General features: G+C 40.9%; 1 protein-coding gene across 6 annotated transcripts in view; it reads right to left on the bottom strand.

Annotated features, from left to right (window-relative positions):
- CSNK1D (casein kinase 1 delta) overlaps positions 1-17,525 on the bottom strand; it is a 35,240-nt gene that overhangs the window by 13,769 nt on the left and 3,946 nt on the right. For all 6 annotated transcript variants that reach the window (XM_054978868.1, XM_054978865.1, XM_054978867.1 and 3 more), the window contains exons 2-8: positions 14,368-14,478; positions 11,566-11,714; positions 10,058-10,286; positions 7,859-8,029; positions 5,933-6,081; positions 2,383-2,554; positions 814-953 (exon numbers count right to left, since the gene is read on the bottom strand). In XM_054978868.1, coding sequence (XP_054834843.1) covers positions 814-953; positions 2,383-2,554; positions 5,933-6,081; positions 7,859-8,029; positions 10,058-10,286; positions 11,566-11,714; positions 14,368-14,478 — 1,121 coding nt within the window. The remainder of the gene's footprint in view (positions 1-813; positions 954-2,382; positions 2,555-5,932; positions 6,082-7,858; positions 8,030-10,057; positions 10,287-11,565; positions 11,715-14,367; positions 14,479-17,525) is intronic.

Here is a 17,525-nt window from a genome sequence, read left to right on the forward strand (position 1 = left end):
GAAAAGAAAATCAAAGTTGTATGAGAAGTACAACCACTTAACACAATTAACAAAGGATGCAAGACAGGCTCGGTCTTATTTCATCAGGTGTAACAATTTCAGACACACAACAGTTTAAAGTACACCCCTCTTATAGCAGATAAGAGACTACAGTTGCTAATATCAGGGGAAAGTCTGTAACCATTTGCCATGGAAGGCAGTTTGTCCTGAAATACAGTCCATGCGATGTTAATCTCCCTGGGACCACACAATTTTACAATTAGATGTTGAATGAATACCTCAGTATATTATCCATCTTTAACTTTGAACATACTGAGTCTTTACCAAAGATAAGAGGAGAGTACTTATTCATCCTTCTCCATGAAATGTAACACAAAGAAATGGTATAACATTCATCTACACAGGTTTTTGAGAGTTGCACTGGTTAGAAAAAACACAAGCTTTACATCGCTTGGTAATTCACATAGTATAACAGAAGTCTCTGAAATTTCTATGGGTGTTAAAGCCATATCCTAAAATATAAACAAAGTATGTACCCGTCTCTAAATTTTAGTACCCTACAGGACATTCCCCTTTACATTAAAGCTACAAGGGAAAAGAGGGAGGGCTTTCGTAAGTGGCCATTCAGCCGTTTTCAGATCAATTAAGAGAAACTGCATACCTAAACAAATGGAATGGAAAATAATATCTAAACATTAACAATCGGGAGGTGAACTTTCCTACCCAGAGTATTTTTATTCTTAAGTTTCATTCTGAGGAAAGCTATGACACTCCTACCTCGTTTTTCACAAAAAAAAATCAACCATTTTGTACCTGTGAGGTTGACATGCGTGAGGTATCTTGTCGGCCTGTTAAATCAGACGAGGAGATATTGACAGGGGCACCACGATGCAATCGCATACTCACTTTCCGTTCTCGCTCCATTCCAGATACTGGACGAGGAGAGGTGTTCGCTGACAAAAAGATATTTAAAAAGTCAAGAACTATAGTTTTTGACTGTGTTAAATTAATAAAGATTGAGTGGCGGGGGTGGGTTGTTCAAAGTAAAAAGTGTGACCTGACACAGGCTTAAGGCTTTGGATGCCCCTGAAATAGCTTTCTGAATCCCAGCCACGATTTTTTTTTTTACCTGTCTTGAAAATGTCTACACAGGGCTGTTACCACTGCGATAAAATGATGTGTAATAGAATGAACGCACAAGCAAACTGAACAGTTGGGCTCTGATCACCAGCAGCAAAGAAATGGTTCTATAGTTCAGCCATAAGTTTGTTTCACATTCTAGCAACACTGCAGTCTAATGGCAGCTAGAAGTATCCACTGGCATGAATCATTTTTTTCTCAAAGTAACTAGGCTGAGGCGACACAAACAAGCCTTTATTTTCTGTATGTGGTTGACAACATAAATGAAGTGACGCACAGCAGGGAGAGTGCTTTGTTTGGCTCTATCTTGTAGAAGTGGTAGTTGAGACGAGATTCTATTTAAATAGGTTTATTATATTTTCATTTGGCATGACTATCAAGACCCAATCCCAAGGTACGTGTGTAAAGTTCTGTCAAGTCACAGCCAACTTACGGCGACCAGGTAGGGCAGGAGTCGTCAACATTTTTGAGCATGTGGGCACATTTGGAATTCCGGCACCGTGAGGTGGGCACAGCAACAAAATGGCTGCCACATAATGACTGCTGCAGGGGACAGAGCCAGCCACAAAATGGCTGTTACAGTCACTTTTGGTCACACAGTGAAGATCTTTGTGCTGTGGAAGCAGTTTCTGCCAGAACAGTTTTTAAAAATCTGCACAGCCAAACAATACTCCAATGGCCAAGCAAAAGGCATGCTTCCCAAAAGTCCCAGCTGGCACCATCCACTTTCTAAAACCAATAGCTGGGCACCAGGGTGTTGGCGGGCACAATTGTGCCCACAGGCACCACACTGAGGACCCCTGTTGTACAGTTTTCAAGGCACCCTTGTCTTCCTTCTCTCTTCTAAGGACAAACCAGGGCTGACTCCGCTTAACATCTGATATATGATGTGACTGGATGAGACTGAGTCAGTAGTCCCATTACAGGAAACCATTTATCTTAACTCTGCAAGAAATGGAAGATTTTTTTTTTAAATGAACCAATTCCTCACTTATACCAAGCAAAATGAAGAAGTACTATGTACAGGTGACAGACCATGCTTTGTGTCTAGCACGCTTCTTGTTGGAGAACCTTGGATCCATGGATCAAATATTCAACCGCAATTCAAGGAAACGCTAGAAGGAAGTTGGCTGGAAATCTCATACAGATGTGTATCACCGTAGGATGAGTTAAGATTACTTTTAAAAAGCCACCCTGTCATATGTCTCTTGTAATTAGGAGTCAAGACATTCCACTGCTTACCAGTATGTGAGGTTGGGGTAAGAGGAGTTGGTGGGGCTACATCTTGTGTCCCTCTAAGCCTGCCAGAGGCAGTGGATGGTAAACCACGAACTGCTGGGTTTCGTGTATGTCTCAGCCTTTCTTCTCTCTCCCTCCGTTCACGCTCTGCATCTTCAACTGCTCGGCTGGCTCCCTGAAAAAATTAACAAATAACATGATTGGGGATCAACTGAGTAGGACAGAGCAGTCCACATGCTGTTACAAAACAAGCTGATGACTAAACAACTATATCTTTGACACACTGCTATGTATCTGTGACACACTGAATTTGCTTTGATGTGCATGTCCTCTCCAGAATTTCAGATCATTACAATGTTGAAAGCATTGTGAGAACTAGCTTCTTCAAAATGATCCTGCTGAGTTTACCCATTGTATGGGGGGGGGGGGGCGGAGTGTGAACTAGCATACTGTATTTATTATATCAATATCATACCTTTCTTCCATCACAGACTTCATGGAGGGGCACATAAGGTTACAGGAAAATCTCCTGTCCAGGCAGTAAGTCTTAGATCTGCTTAGCTTGAACAAACTCATGGAACCATATCCAACAACAGGGCTTTTTTTCAGGGGGAACGCAGGGGAACGGAGTTCCGGAACCTCTTGAAAATGGTCACATGGCTGGTGGCCCCACCCCCTGATCTCCAGACAATTGCCCTCCGGTAAGGGGGCAGGGCCACCAGCCATGTGACCATTTTCTCTGAGGGCAACCCACTGAGTTCTGCCACCTCTTTTCCCAGAAAAAAAGCCCTGTCCAACAATATACTGGGGTCTATGTCCATGAACTCAAAACTTGATCCGAATCAGACATTGGGCAAGTTACTCTCTCAAACTCATTCTCATTTTTATGGAAGAGAAATTAATGGCTAACTAACAGTATTTCCACTGTGAGTGAAGAGAAAAAACAGTTTCCAAGGAGATTCACATGTACTGACTAGTTAAACCCAACATCAGCCTTTATGGAGGAAAATGAGATAGAAGACTAAAATGCCATTACTTGAGAGAACCCTCTTACTGGCTTAAAGAGAACAGCAGAAAGAAGAGCCCCAGTTCTTTTAATTACTGCTCTAAACAATCTCTAAGAATGGTTTGTATAACACTCTCGATGAACAGCAACTAACACCAGAAAACCACATTCAGAAGCAAAAAGGCAGTAGAGAGTTTAGGGCATCCAACAATTTGGTAACTTCCTAAGTTTCATATTAAATAGAACGAAAACTTTAAAAAAATTGGTTACGACAGACTGAAATAGCATGAATGCAATTTGTACCAAGTTTTATAACCTCTACCCCTCCAAATTAATCAAATGTGACTCACCAAGAAAATACTCCAGAGATACCCCCTAATGAACTTTTGGGGGGGGAGTAGGGGGGGGGGAGAAGAATGTGAGAGAAAAGTAGAATTTGGGATCCACAACAAGAGATGCAGAATGTGCCTTAGTACTGATTAATTGACTAGGATCTCTCAAAAAGGGAAGAAAATTCTTGTTCAAAAGGTTTTAGAACAGTATATAGTGACAACGTTCAGAGAAGAATATGGATACGATGACAGAAAGATGTCGGTATACTGCTTAAGGAAGACAAGCAGATTACCTTCTTAATCTTCCTCTCTCAAATATCACTACATGTATTGGGAATGATTAATATGGGGAAATGCCTTACATCATGGAATGCTTAAAATTACAGTAACCAGGTCTGCACTCTATATATGCTCAGAAAGTGTTAAGTGCCTTTTACAGGCTAATAGGTATACAAGGGAAAAGTGGGGTGGGCATAACTAATCTCCTAGCACAAAAGTCATCCAGCTCAGTAACGGAAATGCAGATGCCCCAGCCTGGGAAGACCTAAAGATAAACTCACACATCAGCCACAGAGCATGAGAAGCTGGAAGGATAAGTGCAAATTGTCCTTTCAGAACAAGAGACGTAAAATAATCCAAGGGCAGGGGGGAATTATAAATCCCGACCATAAGGGAGAAGCTTTATTGTATTTATATTTGAATGTGTGTTTGAACTCTGTGACCACAATAGGCCCTATTCAGTCATGCTTATCAAGGCGTAGGAGGGAGAGGGATAGCGGCTGATCTCTTCATCCCCAGAGTGTGCAGGTGAGAGCACTACTTTTTACAGCAGTTAGCGCAAGTGAAGAGGGAGATGAGAAATGGAGCCTTAAGTAGCAACAAGGCAGGGAAGATCGTATTGGCGATCAACTCAGTTTTTATCCTGGTGCGCCTGAGCAGGCGCACCAGGATAAAAAGTGAGTCATCGCCAATACGGCTTGCCTTTTATATAGAAAGATGCCAAGGAGTCTGATTTCAAGCACAGCAAAAGTTTCTTGCTAACAAAATGACTTGACGGCTAAACCAATGATTTACTATCAAAGATCAAAATAGCAAGCAAGATCCTTGACTTCAGGAGAAACTGGAAAAAAAATCAACACGGCCACAAGGAAACACTAGGTTTCCTTATCTTGCCATAATATAGAATTGTTCTGATTCCAGATAAAAAACCTATTTGAGCAATAACCTAAATATAATGAAGAAAAATTAAGGTCTACATATTCAAGACCATCCAATGGCTCTGCTTCGGGTGTGTCACTTGTACGTATTCATGTCGTCTTTCTATCTGCTGCTTGCTTTTGAAACAACCACAGCTAATTGGAACAAATGTGAAGAGGGGTATTTAAAACTCACAGGCAATCTGTAGCAAAAAAAAATCTTAAAGTGGTATGATGCTAGTCATCAACATTGATTTAATACAACTTGCAGATACGTAACAAAGATTATTAAAATCAATACAGGTAGCCATCTTACAGTCCTGTTTACCTTCACGATTTTTTGATACTCATAAGATACTGTCAGCACTCTCCAAATAAAAGTGGGTCAAAAAAATATCAGGACAGCCTCAGTTGGTCCACTGAAAGGATGGTAAAGAAACATTAACTCTTAAGAGATAATGGCTTACATCCAATGAAGTATTTATGCAGACAAAGAGCTCCTGGAAAACAGCATTTTGAGTTGCAGTGGGAAGGAGATGAAAAAATTATGATACATGTATGGAAAATCTTCCATCCCCAGAAGTGATCTGCTGGATCCAAGCGATAAAGCACTGAACTTCGTATATCAGATCAACTCTGCTTCTCTAATGACTAGGCCCTTATTTATAAGTTTGGACTCACAAAAGTTGCTGAATCCACACCAGCAGACCCATAGCCTTCAAGGATTTAGTTGGAAGCTAATATCCTACAGAAACAACACTGGTTGCAATCTTAGTACTTGCAAAGGCTCATGCCAACATACTAATTGGTACAGATGTAAAGAAAACTATGCGGTACCTACCTATAGACTTCCAATACTAAGCTCAGTGTAGGGCGGAAGTTGGACATTCAGCCCTTCTTTTGGGTAGTAAATCAGTATCATATACTATATTTAATCCCAAACAAGAAATCAAGTTCTCTCACACTAGCATTTCCAGTTTCCCCCCAACGTTTAAAAAAGATTTTAACTGGCTACTTACAAATTTGAGCATGTTCCAATCAAATACATAATCGTAGGAGAAGCCTTGTCTGTGGAAGAGGTTTCTGAACAATTGTCTTAGATAAGAATAATCTGGTTTGTCATCAAAACGCAATGAACGGCAGAAATTCAAGTACGTAGCAAACTCGGCTGAAATGAGAAATTCTGATATATTATCAAAGCCAGTGCAAACAAACAAAAAATCAGTACAGATTCATCAGCTCATTCCCTTTCCAAAACGCTCCCAAGCGCTTTAGCATTCACCGGGCAGCTGTATGGCACCTGAAACAGCAGACTTTTGATCTGAAGTGATCAATTTTGTCTCCCGTATAGGCAACCAAGGCCTTTACTTCACATGCTGAAAATGCCTCAGTGATGATCCTATCAAATCATCCTTTGGACGTTACCTGGCTACGTTAGTCAGAGAAATCCCATAAAGGAATAGAGACGGCCCAACTCTAGTCAGCCTCAGGAACAATATAGGGATAGTATTTCCCTTTTAGAAAGAGGGCAGAATTAAACTGTTCTTTCCTCTCTCAAAAGAAAAGGCATTAACCCATGCCAATCAGACAGTGCAAACAAAACATTTCCAGTTTTCCTAATTTAGAGGACTAATGCAAAGGAAAATAGTTGCTAGGGATACAGTAACCAATGCAGCCCCTGCCTGCTTGAACAGCAACTTAGCAACTATAGGTTAAATTATGGCACCACATGAACACTAAGCGCATATACAATTTTTCCCTTTAATGATGCAATGGACAGTTCACCATGATGAGCAAACACTATAGGCAGTCCAAAATGCATACCCTGAACAAACATATCTGATAAGGTAAAAGGGCAAAAGGATTTGCTTAGTCAACACAGAAAATCCAATCATTCACTTAGCCCAACACAGGCCTGTTCTGCATGGTGAGCTTTACATCGGGCTTTCTGAGTATTCAACCCATGAGGATTGGATTCACTTTATTCATCAGTTCTGGCCCCATTATTGCTTCGATTCTTTAGTTCTGCACTTGGGAAGGAGTTGAACCAAAGCGTTGTCTGTTTTTTATTTCTGCAATAGAAAAATGCCTGATTCTGCTGCAGGCTTTCAGGACTCCTCAGTTTCCTCAGCTGATTCCTGATGAAACCTACAAAGGTTGTTTTTTGTGCCTTTTTTTAATGGCACCAATGTTGCAATTGCCATTAAAAAAAGGGGAAAAAAACTTTGATTGGTTGCTGTTCAACCAATCAGGATGCAAGGGAATAAAGGGGAGGGCAAAAGGCATGGCTAGGGCCAGGCCTCACATCAAAGTAAGTCAAATCCCATTTGACTTTGCTGGAAAAAAAAACACTGGAGTATGGGCACAGGGAGAAATGTTGCAGCCAGAGAAAGATCTATTCTGTGGCAGCCGCAGTATTTCTCCGTGAGGAACTCAAAAAAGTCTGGGAAGCAGTTCGGATACTGAATTGGAGGCATTTTGACCGTGCATGCAGAAGTTCAGCGAGAAATCGATGTAGTATGGGGCCAGAACCGATTAAAAAGCCCCATGTGGAAAAGACCACAGAGTTGCTATGGTGCAGTGGTTAAGAGCGGCAGGACTCTAATCTGGAGAGCTGGGTTTGATTCCCCACTCCTTCGCTTGAAGCCAGCTGGGTGACCCTGGGTCAGTCACAGCTCTCTCCGAACTTTCTCAGCCACACCCACCTCACAGGGTGACTGTCATGAGGATAATAACAACACACTTTGTAAAGTGCTCCAAGTTGTCCTAAAAGGCAGTATAAAGACCGAAGGTTGTTATTATGTTATTATATGAAAATGAGAGTCAGAGTAAATGCTGAACTGCAGATGTAAACAGAAGATGTGATATTAATTTAACAGAAGTTTAACTGACACGTTTGATTGCATATTTATTTCAAAATTATCTATCCCAGAGAATAAACTTACAAGGGTATCCTTTACACAAAACCTCAATGGGTGTAGACATTTTCTTTTCACTGATGCGCTCATATTTCTGTCTCTTTGTGGCTGCTTTCAATCCCTGCCAGGGGAGGGAGCCCAGGTTAAAATACATGAGTACATAGCCCAAGGACTCCAAGTCATCTCTGCGAGATTGTTCTACAAGAGTATAAGAGTGGAGCCATTAGGTTCTATCATCTGGTGAAATAGCACAAAGGTGTTTAATGCAACAAATGACACTTACAAAAACATCACCTTAAGAAAACCCTGCTAAATATCGGTGAGTCTTTGGGGAGGGGGGTCCAGTTTGCTCCACAATCTGAAAAAAATATGTTTACTCCTGCAGTTATCACTAAAGATTTCCATAGTGCTGAAAAGGACTTTGTAGGACAATGGTCATCTAGTCCACCTCTTACGCAGAATCATCCTGGACTGCCCATCTATCCATCAAATATTGCTTCTGAAATTTTGGCTTGGCTTAAAAGCCAGTTATTTGCGGTCACACCACCTTCTCCTTCTCCCAAGTCCTCTGCACTTTCTCAAGGATGAATGTGTACTGCTGGATGAGCATATGAAGAAGTGAGCTGTGACTCTCAAAAGCTCATACCCTACCACAAATCCTCTGGGGCACCCCATATGTGCCCCAGAGGACACTTCGATCTGGAAAAAACAGCTATTAATGGTCCCTGACCCCAGGAAGCCCACCTAGCATCGACCAGAGCCAGGGTCTTCTCGGTTCTGGCTCCAACCTGGTGGAAGGCTCTGTCTAATGAGACCAGAGCCTGGCAGGATTTGTTATCCTTCCACTGGGCCTGTAAGACAGAGCTGTTCTACCAGGCATATGGTTGATGCTGGGCAGGGCCCCCACCAGCCAATCTGAATCGGATGGGGCCCTCCCTATTAGAGCACCCACCCCAAACAATTGTCTTCTAAATGTATTTCAGTGACAGTATGGGTGCTGGACTGAGTCAAATTATTTTTATACTGCGGTTTTAAAATATTTATACTGTACTCATTGTGATTTTAAATTGTGTAAAACTAGCTTTTACACAATTGTGTAAAAAGAGTCTATGAAGGTAATCCACCCTGAGCCTGCTGATGCAGGGAGGGCAGACTAGAAATTGAAAATAAATAAATAAAATAAAAATAAATTAGTCTTATAGGTGCTACTAGACGCTTGTCCTTTTCCACTGCTATAGACAGACTAACGCGGCTACCCATCTTGTGCAGACTGAGGATCGTTTCATTTTCTTCAGAGTTTTTGCAGTCTCTTGTGCTGCTTCTTGAACTTGAATGAAGAGGGGATTTTTGGAGTCCTGTGGAACCTTATGCAGCCTATGCAATCCAAACCACAGCGTGCCAAGAACAGAACCGGCAAGTTGCAGAAAGGTAGTTACAGACAGGGCTTTTTTTCAGCTGGAACGCGGTGGAACGGAGTTCCGGAACCTCTTGAAAATGGTCACATGGCTGGTGGCCCCGCCCCCTGATCTCCAGACAGAGGGGAGTTGAGATTGCCCTCCAGGCTGCCAAGCGGCGCGGAGGGCAATCTAAACTCCCCTCTGTCTGGAGATCAGGGGGCAGGGCCACCAGTCATGTGACCATTTTCTCCAAGGGCAACCCACTGAGTTCCACCACCTCTTTTCCCAGAAAAAAAGCCCTGGTTACAGAGCAAGTAGCTAGAGACTATTCACACAAGTTCGCCAAGCCACAAACTGCAGGGTTAATCATATAACACATCTTTCGTTCAAAGTGTAATAAAAAACAAAAGGCAAGACACTCTCTCCAACCTATCTGCCCCAGAACTTTCATTATGACTGAGATTTCCTGAACGCTGTGATGCTGGACAAAAGGCAAACCAAACCAAAGAGCACTTTTGCAAATGTGACCTTAACATAAGGTTATTCCCTATTCCAAATATAGGTATGAGTCTGAACCTGACCAAAACACAGCTACCAAACTACCCCAATAATAACGTTCTGGGCACAACATCAACCAACACCTTGTCACATCATGAGGCTGCCTGATGTTTTAAAGAAGTGGGATGTGATTCCCTACGTGAGAATGTGGTCATATTAGGAAAATCACACACAGTTTTCAATAAACCAGAAGTCATTTAATTCTCCAGCTCTCATTTTCTGAGCAAGGATGCAACAGTAACGACAACAAAAAAATCTACTCCCGGCTCACCAATTCCAAGATGAGTGTTGATGGAGGCATAGCGGGCAGTTCCTGTTAAGTTTTTATTTTCACGATACGGAATGTGCTGGTGAGTTCGAGCATCTCGGTATTTTTTAGCCAGCCCAAAATCTATGATATAGACAAGATTGCCCTTCTTGCCTAATCCCATGAGGAAGTTGTCAGGCTTTACATCTCGGTGGATGAAGTTCTTTGAATGAATGTATTCTATTCGACTAATCTGATTACAAAAAAAAGAAGAATTATTAAATATTCAATATGAATACTGAATATGTTACTGAAAATGTCCGTGTTATACTGTACATTAGCCTTAAAATCCCACTATGCTAAATGCCAAGCTTTAAATAATACGTTTATTATTTCATCTGTTTAACTCATCTTTGATGATAATGTCTGCTGGCTTAACTTATTTTTGATCTTCAGTAAATGCTATAACTGCATACTGCTGGTGCAAGAGCTCCTGCTACAGGAGAAAAGCTCAGTCTTTAGGAGGGGACTGGAGCCAATGCAATGTTTAGGAAGCATGCAGTATGGAATTTTTAACTAGACTGCATCTTACATATTGGAAGAGCAGAGTTCCCAATGGAAACAGGCTGCCTAGCTCAAGAGTGTAAGAAAACTAGACAGAAACAGTAACTATATTAAAAAAAAACTTTAAAAGCTTTGAATCAGATTCTCAATGGTAGGAGGACAGCAAGATTTGAGTTCAGTAGCACCTTAAATATCAACAAGATTTTCAGAGTATAAGCTTTCAAGAGTCTTTAAGGTGCTACTGGACTTCAATCTTCCTTTCCTACTGCAGACCAGCACAGCTACAACACCTTTACATTTTGTTTGGAAGAGCAACCTGAACAACAAAGTACAATTATTTGTTAAAACTAACTACCCTGGGCCAGGAGGATAATTATGCCTAAGACATAAGGTTTTACCATTTTTGAAAGTATACCCTCTTAAGAGGTAAGAGCTTGGGGCAGTGGAAGCAAGGCTTAGAATCCATTTTCAGTGGTGGAGGCAGTATTCCACTGCATAATACTTTTCTTAAGCGCTAGGCACTTCCAGCCATGGAAGGCCAGTAGATTTCAATGAGCCAAAAAGCACATGACATCAGAGGAAACTGCTGTACACAAAAGCAAGGTTAGGATCCAAGCCAAGGAACACAACCCTAAATATTGCAAGTGGGTAATGGCCACTTCAGAATCAGATGCCCACCTCCTAATCCCAAGAAAAATCTGTTTGGAGGAACAGCATGTATTTTGCATAAGGTACAACAAGTTTTTCAGGGCAACTACACCGATCAGATTCATACCGGCAAAATGCAGCTTATAATGCATACTTTAAACTATCGTGTTTTTTTTCTGGTCTATGAAAGAAATGGGTGTGTAGCCCTTTACAAAAAAGATTGACAGTTTTTGTCTTATGAGTAAATAAATAACTGTCTATAATTAGTTCTTTTGGAAACCTTCACATCCAGTAACCAAGAAAGGCAAAAATGTTAATACCATTTGGTCAGCAAGAAGCAGGACTGTTTTGAGGCTGAATTTCCTTGAACAGAAGTTAAAGAGATCTTCCAGGCTTGGTCCCAACAACTCCATCACCATTACATTGTAGTCACCTTCGGCACCACACCATTTGATTGTGGGAATACCCACTGGAAGAAGGGAAAAAGAGATTATTCATATAGTGCAGTTTTCACAAAGCATTATATATTAGACATCTTCAGGAATAGCTTCAATGCTTTCATACATTAATTATGGAAGTTTTAACTATTTTCAGGCTAAACTGAGTTTGAGAAAGCATTTTTGCAGCAGCCTTAACTTTCTAGTAGTAGTGCTAAATCTACTATAATCTCCTAGGCTCTTAACCGAGTCTGCAAGGGTCAGATGAACTCCATCGAAGTGGGGAGTACGAAGTCACTCAAGATCTCTTCCTTCCCATCCAGCATCACTTCTGTCTTGTCTGGATTCGTTTTCAATTTGTTTGCTTTCAGTCATTTGACCACAGCTGTCAAGAAGTGACCCAAGATCTCTATTGCCTCCTGTGACGATCTGGATAATATACAGCTGGATGCTATCTTTATATTGGTTGCATGCAAATCCATAGCTATGACCGAGTTCTCCTAAAGGCTGTACACAGAGGCTGAATAACATGAGGAATAAGACTGTGCCCTGTGGAACCCTGAAAAATAATTCCCACTCCAAAATCAGATTCTGCTCCATGAGAAATGATTTAAACCAGTCCAAGGCACATCCCTTGATACCTGCTTCTGCCTCCAAACACCTCAACAGGATGGCATCATCTACTGTGTCAATGGCTGCAGGCAGATCCAGGAGGAGCAACGAAGAAGCATGGCCTTTGTCTATATTCAGGTGGAGATCATCCACTAAAGCCACCAAAGCAGCCTTTATCCCACAGCCTGGCCTAAATCCAGACTGAAAAGGATCCAAAGCACCAGAGTTATCCAAGACGACTTGGAGGTGGTCAGCTACTGCTCTCTCAACCATTTTGCCCAGAAAAGACAGATTGGAGACTGGGAGGTAACTGGCCACACCATTTTTGTCTAGGGATGGTTTTTTAAGTAGCAGTTGGATATTATAACACTGCATATCACACATTATTAACACTGCATCACCATTTGGCTTCCAGCTTTAAAGGACAAGAAGCTTTTTAAGGCTACGTGTAAGAACTAGGCTTGATAACCAATACAGAGCAGTGGTACGGTTAATACATAGCCTATATGCTAATTTTTCTTTAAAAAGTAGAAGTAAAGATGCTAGAAAAAGGAGAACAAGGCTTTGTATCCAGCCGCCCAAGTATTACAAGACACCCCAAGCAGCAGCTTTTCAGTCTATATTGGAGAAGTGGAGAAAGTTGTGGTCTGCTAACGAAAGTCCTTCTGTCAGTAGAAACACTTTGTGGCATCTAACCCCAAGGTAAGAAATCAGTTGCAAAAGCTGTGGGAGAGACACTCGTGCACTCAACTGGTACCAATTAAAGTATCTACATGCTTGGTTTTAAAAAACCAAAATCTAATGAAGGCTGTGCTTTTGAAAGCATAGAAAACTGGGTTTTGGTCGCTGAAAAACAACTGCAGGACTAAACCAGAGAACTTCTCAAGAAGTTCATAATTCTAAGTGGGACCTTGCTTGCATGATCCAGAGATGTGAAGGCCCAGAAAAAAATCAACGGGGCGTTTTTGGAGGAACCCCCCCCCCCTGGTTTTTCTGGTGGAAAAACTGGAAATGATGGAAAACACTGAAAGAAATCTCCTATAAATGTTTTCTCTTTTGGACATTTAGATTATATAATATGAAGATGTTAATGTACGACAATCTACAGCATTAGATAAGGATAATTCCTATGTATCTTATAGAGATAAAAAGCATATATTTGTTTCAATATGACTAATTTTATTAACAATTAATATGCTTTAACATGTATAACAACAATGGACTTAACATGTATAACAACTTTTATAGTGTGCTATAAAAGTTTAACTTGATATCCAAGCATGCTACTAGCCCTACGATGACTCTCTGAGATAGCTTCTACAATTCACTTGGGTGGTTTATTTAAACTTTTATTTGTTCAACCCTCTCAGATGGCAAAAACTAAAACACACAAACTAAGGTAGAGTGGGGTGCAGCAGCTCGCATTTCTCTTTCTAGTATTGAACGTATAGCACTTGCAATTGCTGACAGATGAACACTTAAATTTTATTAACATGCCAACAGTGTAGTTTTATACGCTAAACAAGCTATAAATAATGCATTTTAAGTTGTTAATGTTGTGAAATAAATTTAGGCTTGGTAAGTGTTACGAGTATTTCAATATTGCTAAGATGACTGTCCCGCCCCCCCCGCCCAGCTTCTCTGGGAGCAAAATAAAGAGCCAACCCACCTTTTCCCCATGGCTTCAACACAGAGCTTAGGTAAAGGAGTTTGAAACCACAGGTGGGCAAAAATTTCACAAAACAGTTACATTTATACAGCTGAGATCTCCCGTGTTAAATGAGTCTGAAAAGCAGTGGAGTTGAACAGCAGAATTCTGAGGTGATATAAGTTCACAGATCGATCCATCAATCCACAAAGAACCCAAAGACAAGTTACTCAGTCTGAACACTGGTGGGCAGCATGTTCAGGCCATAAATCCACTACATGACTGCCAGTTATTTTTCAGCTTCACGTTCCCATATGTAAAACAGACACGAGCAACCCACCTTAAAGGGATTCTGAGAATATCGCAATATTTTCTTGCTTTAGCAGGGACATTAACATACACATGATTTATCAGCACTATTTTACCTCCACCCTGCATCATTTTGTAAATTTTGCTCTCTATGTGGAGTTGAGGATGTTTGGTTTTCACACATTCCAGTTTGATGGCAACCTCTTCTCCAGCAGCAATGTCAGTTCCTAAAAGCAAAGAGAACTCAGCGTCATCATCTAGGTCAGCAAAAAGATTAACTGATCTTCAGGAACTAATACAGCCAGCATGAACTACCCGGGAATTCTGAAGACACAGGAGGCACAAGATGAATAGATTTACAAGTAACTGAATACACATGTCCAGATCAAGAACAAACCTGTTTCCCTTTTTCCTAAACTGGGAAAAATTATTCCCATCTCATTCAGCTCTATTACTCCTTTTTTGCATTTCTGTTGTCTCTTGCTTGAATTGTTTGCACTGTTGTGTCTTTTGGTTTAATCATGCTTTGCAGAGTTAACAAAGCTAACAGCTACAAAAGCGTGGCTTGATAGACCATGATGAAAAAGAGTAAGTGACATTTTAACTGACTGCACGAAGAGTAGAAATTAAAAGCCTCTTTTTACAACAGCTGGAAGTTTTTAAATGTTTTTGGAACAGGACTTCAAAGCATATTGTAGACTTAGCGGTGGTAAAAACTTGTTTTGGTTCCCAATAGACAAATGTATCAGGCCTTTTACTAGCCCAGCAGAATTACAGATCAGTCCTGTGAACAGTAAACTCCCAAATCTATTAAGTGGCTTCTGAAAATCTGTTTGGTTTCAAAAAACAGTTTGCCAAATAGCACCAAGGGCTGGTGTCCAAAAGAGAAGTTCAAAGCTCTCTTGGGGACATGGAACTAGCTGGAACTAGCGGGATCCTAGCCAAATTAACACAGCAAAAAAGTGAAGAAACACCAGGAGAGTTTGAGCTTGTTTGAATTTACTTCTGTGAAATTTTTGAATTTACTTCAGCATTTCCATGCCAAAGTTTCAATCTGATATGTTATTAGTGCATTATTTATTTATTTATTGTCCACCTTTCTCGCTGAGATCCAAGACAGATTACAACAGTGCAAGTGAAAACACAATTTAAATTGACAGCTAGGACATTCACTGAGCAAAGTGTAACAGTGAAGAACAGTTAGAGCACATTCAAGGAAACAGATACAATAAGGAATAGTAGCAGAAATGTTTTGAAACATGCATAAAGCCAGGAACCTACCTGAAACAAAGCATAACTAATTTCCATTGTATGTTTAGTAGCGTTGAAACACCCCAGTAGGCAGACGTCAACATCAGCAGACAGTACCCAATAGCAACGTATTCATTCCTCATTCCTACCAAGGCACCTATCTGAGCTATTTCTTATGACATAGTCCTGTTATCTGACTAGAAACCCCTTCTGAATAGTTTGAGGAAAGCCAGGAGAGTAGGGGATTTCCTGACCACCTGAGGCAGGCCATTCCATATGGCGGGGTCCACCACAGAGGAAACACTAGCTACTCAATAGGAACAATCCAGACAAAATTGAGAACAATTAAATTCCAATGATTTTCAGTGGGAGAGCTAAGCAAGTGATTAGCTCTCCCCTACTACTAACTTACCTAAGGATAGATCTTGCTTCAGGACTATGTATATGATTCATTATTTGCAGAAATTATTCCTTACCCTAGAAATGGCAATATTCTATGGATTCTCAAGATTACTGTATTTCCCCGCAATCACCAAACATTCACTAATGCAACATGTACTGCTTTATCATAAGCATCTGAAATTTTTTTATTAAGCAGATTTAAGTAAAGAGAAAACAGCTTTACAATGCTTAACAAAAAAAAAGGCTGGATCCTAACTGTTCCTTCAGGGGCACTTTAGCTTATGTAATGTCCATATATTCCTGGGGCTTCCCTGATCCTAGGGAGCATTTTTTTGGGGAGCACAGGGGACCAACCCAGTGTATCCTTTCTCTACCTCATTTGGATGTGGGGGGGGGGGAGGAGTTAGAACACAAGTGTACAGCAAGTAACAGAATCACTGGCATTAGACACTTGTTTTTTTCTGGTCTACAGCGATATATAAATTAGGACAAAAAGATGCAGTTGGATCCAGCAAACTGTGAGAGGAAAGTGTTGACACATCTTAATCTTTGTCATACTCCCCTACATTTTCTCCTGATCTTGGGTCACAGGACTCACATGGGCGAGCCATGTGGGGCCCAGAAGCTACACTGAGGAGGGGACGACGACAAAATCCCCCATCTCAGTCAGTGAAGCTGAACTTACAGAAAAGGGAGCAATTTTGCACTCTTTCCCCTCAAGACCCACAACCCCCAAAATCAACTTTCCCAGGTCTGGATTGCTAGAGGGAAGGAGAACACAGCAAAAATCCATACTCCGTGAGCTAACGGCCTGCTCGATCCATTGCATAGGAAACGCAGTGTAGTGGTGAGTAAGTGCTGGATTAAGATCTGAAAGATCTCGATTCTAATTCCCACTCTGCCATGCAAACTTGTTGGGTAAACTCGGGCCAGTCACACACACTCAGCTTAACCCATTTCATGGTATTGTTGTGATGATAATATGGAGAACAGGAGAATGATACAAGCTGCTTTGAGGGTCCCCGTTGGGAAGAAAAACGAGGTATAAATGAAGCAAACAAACTGCATGCCAGATTTGGGGGGATGAGGTAGATAAGACTATTTACAGTAACAAGGGTTGTCAAGCCATTTTTCTTTGTCTAAAGTGGACACAACAGCACAAACTTGATTCCAGGTCATTTGAAAACACGGCAACATTGTGGTGAATGTTTTTAAAGGAGATTCCATATTAAACACACTATCATGCATGTTTGTATGGCTCATACACAACTACACAGGAAAGAAAAAAAGAAACAGGCTTTTGAAAAGGTCAGCCATTTTACCTAGACTATCAGTAGAATGGCACATAAAATATACCGTCCGTTAAAATCACAGGACACAAATATGTTGTTTATTCATTTCATAAGAAGGGGTCAAATGTACACAGTCGCAGCTGAATACAGATTCCCGAACAAGGAAACCACTCGTCTCAGGTAAGGACATTTTTTGCCAACAAAATTTTTAGTGAAAGGACAACATTTCACAATTCATTAGAAAACAGAAGCTGGCTAAAGGTCAGGGTCAGAGAAACACTGAGGTAATTTGGAGATAAGTACCAAGAATATGCATGATGAATTTCTCT

Source organism: Eublepharis macularius, chromosome 4 (assembly GCF_028583425.1).
Source record: "Eublepharis macularius isolate TG4126 chromosome 4, MPM_Emac_v1.0, whole genome shotgun sequence".
In the NCBI taxonomy this organism is placed as follows: domain Eukaryota; kingdom Metazoa; phylum Chordata; class Lepidosauria; order Squamata; family Eublepharidae; genus Eublepharis; species Eublepharis macularius.